The sequence below is a fragment of the Phaethon lepturus genome, unplaced genomic scaffold (assembly GCF_000687285.1).
Source record: "Phaethon lepturus isolate BGI_N335 unplaced genomic scaffold, ASM68728v1 scaffold22415, whole genome shotgun sequence".
NCBI classification, from domain to species: domain Eukaryota; kingdom Metazoa; phylum Chordata; class Aves; order Phaethontiformes; family Phaethontidae; genus Phaethon; species Phaethon lepturus.
Window position 1 is genome coordinate 17,938 of NW_010538711.1, and position 540 is coordinate 18,477.

The 540-nt window shown below is 58.9% G+C and overlaps 1 protein-coding gene across 1 annotated transcript in view; it reads left to right on the plus strand.

Annotated features, from left to right (window-relative positions):
• LOC104620645 (latent-transforming growth factor beta-binding protein 2-like) overlaps positions 1–540 on the plus strand; it is a gene marked incomplete at its 5' end in the record, with an annotated part of 34,989 nt that overhangs the window by 17,472 nt on the left and 16,977 nt on the right. Inside the window, 1 exon segment of the mRNA XM_010286927.1 lies at positions 231–323. Coding sequence (XP_010285229.1) covers positions 231–323 — 93 coding nt within the window.

A 540-nucleotide genomic window follows, 5' to 3' on the forward strand; every position in this document is an offset into this window, starting at 1 on the left:
AGTGGTGGCTGATGTGAGGCTGTAGGGGTGCGGAGAGGTGGTGGCTCCAGCAAGGTGGAGGAGGCTGTCTTAAATAATATGATGAGGTTACTGCAGCCACCCTGCGGCCCCTTCCCATGTGCTCTCTCAGGGGTGTGGATGCAGGGACACCCAGCACGGATAAACCTTGGGTGGGCACCTGTGCCTGGGATCAGGGGCTGGACCTCACCTCTCTTCTTCTTCCTCAGCAGAGGAAGAGGAGTTCTGGCATGGGCCTCCCCAGCCTGGCCCCACCACCATCTGGGATGCTGCTGCTCCAACACAGATGCCAGCACAGGGCTCGGGTGTGTGTCCACCGCTCTCAGGGATTTCTCTCCTCTCTCTACCTGGCATTATGGGGAAATCATGCCCTAAGCTCTGCCCGGGTGCTCTCTCCCTTACCCAGCCTGCTTGTTTTCCCACATGCCCCATTTGACTTCACAAAGAAAAGTCCCTGCCCTACTACCCTGGGATGTTGTCCCAGCCTGGCTTCAGTGGCTGCCAGCCAGGGAAAGACAGCCG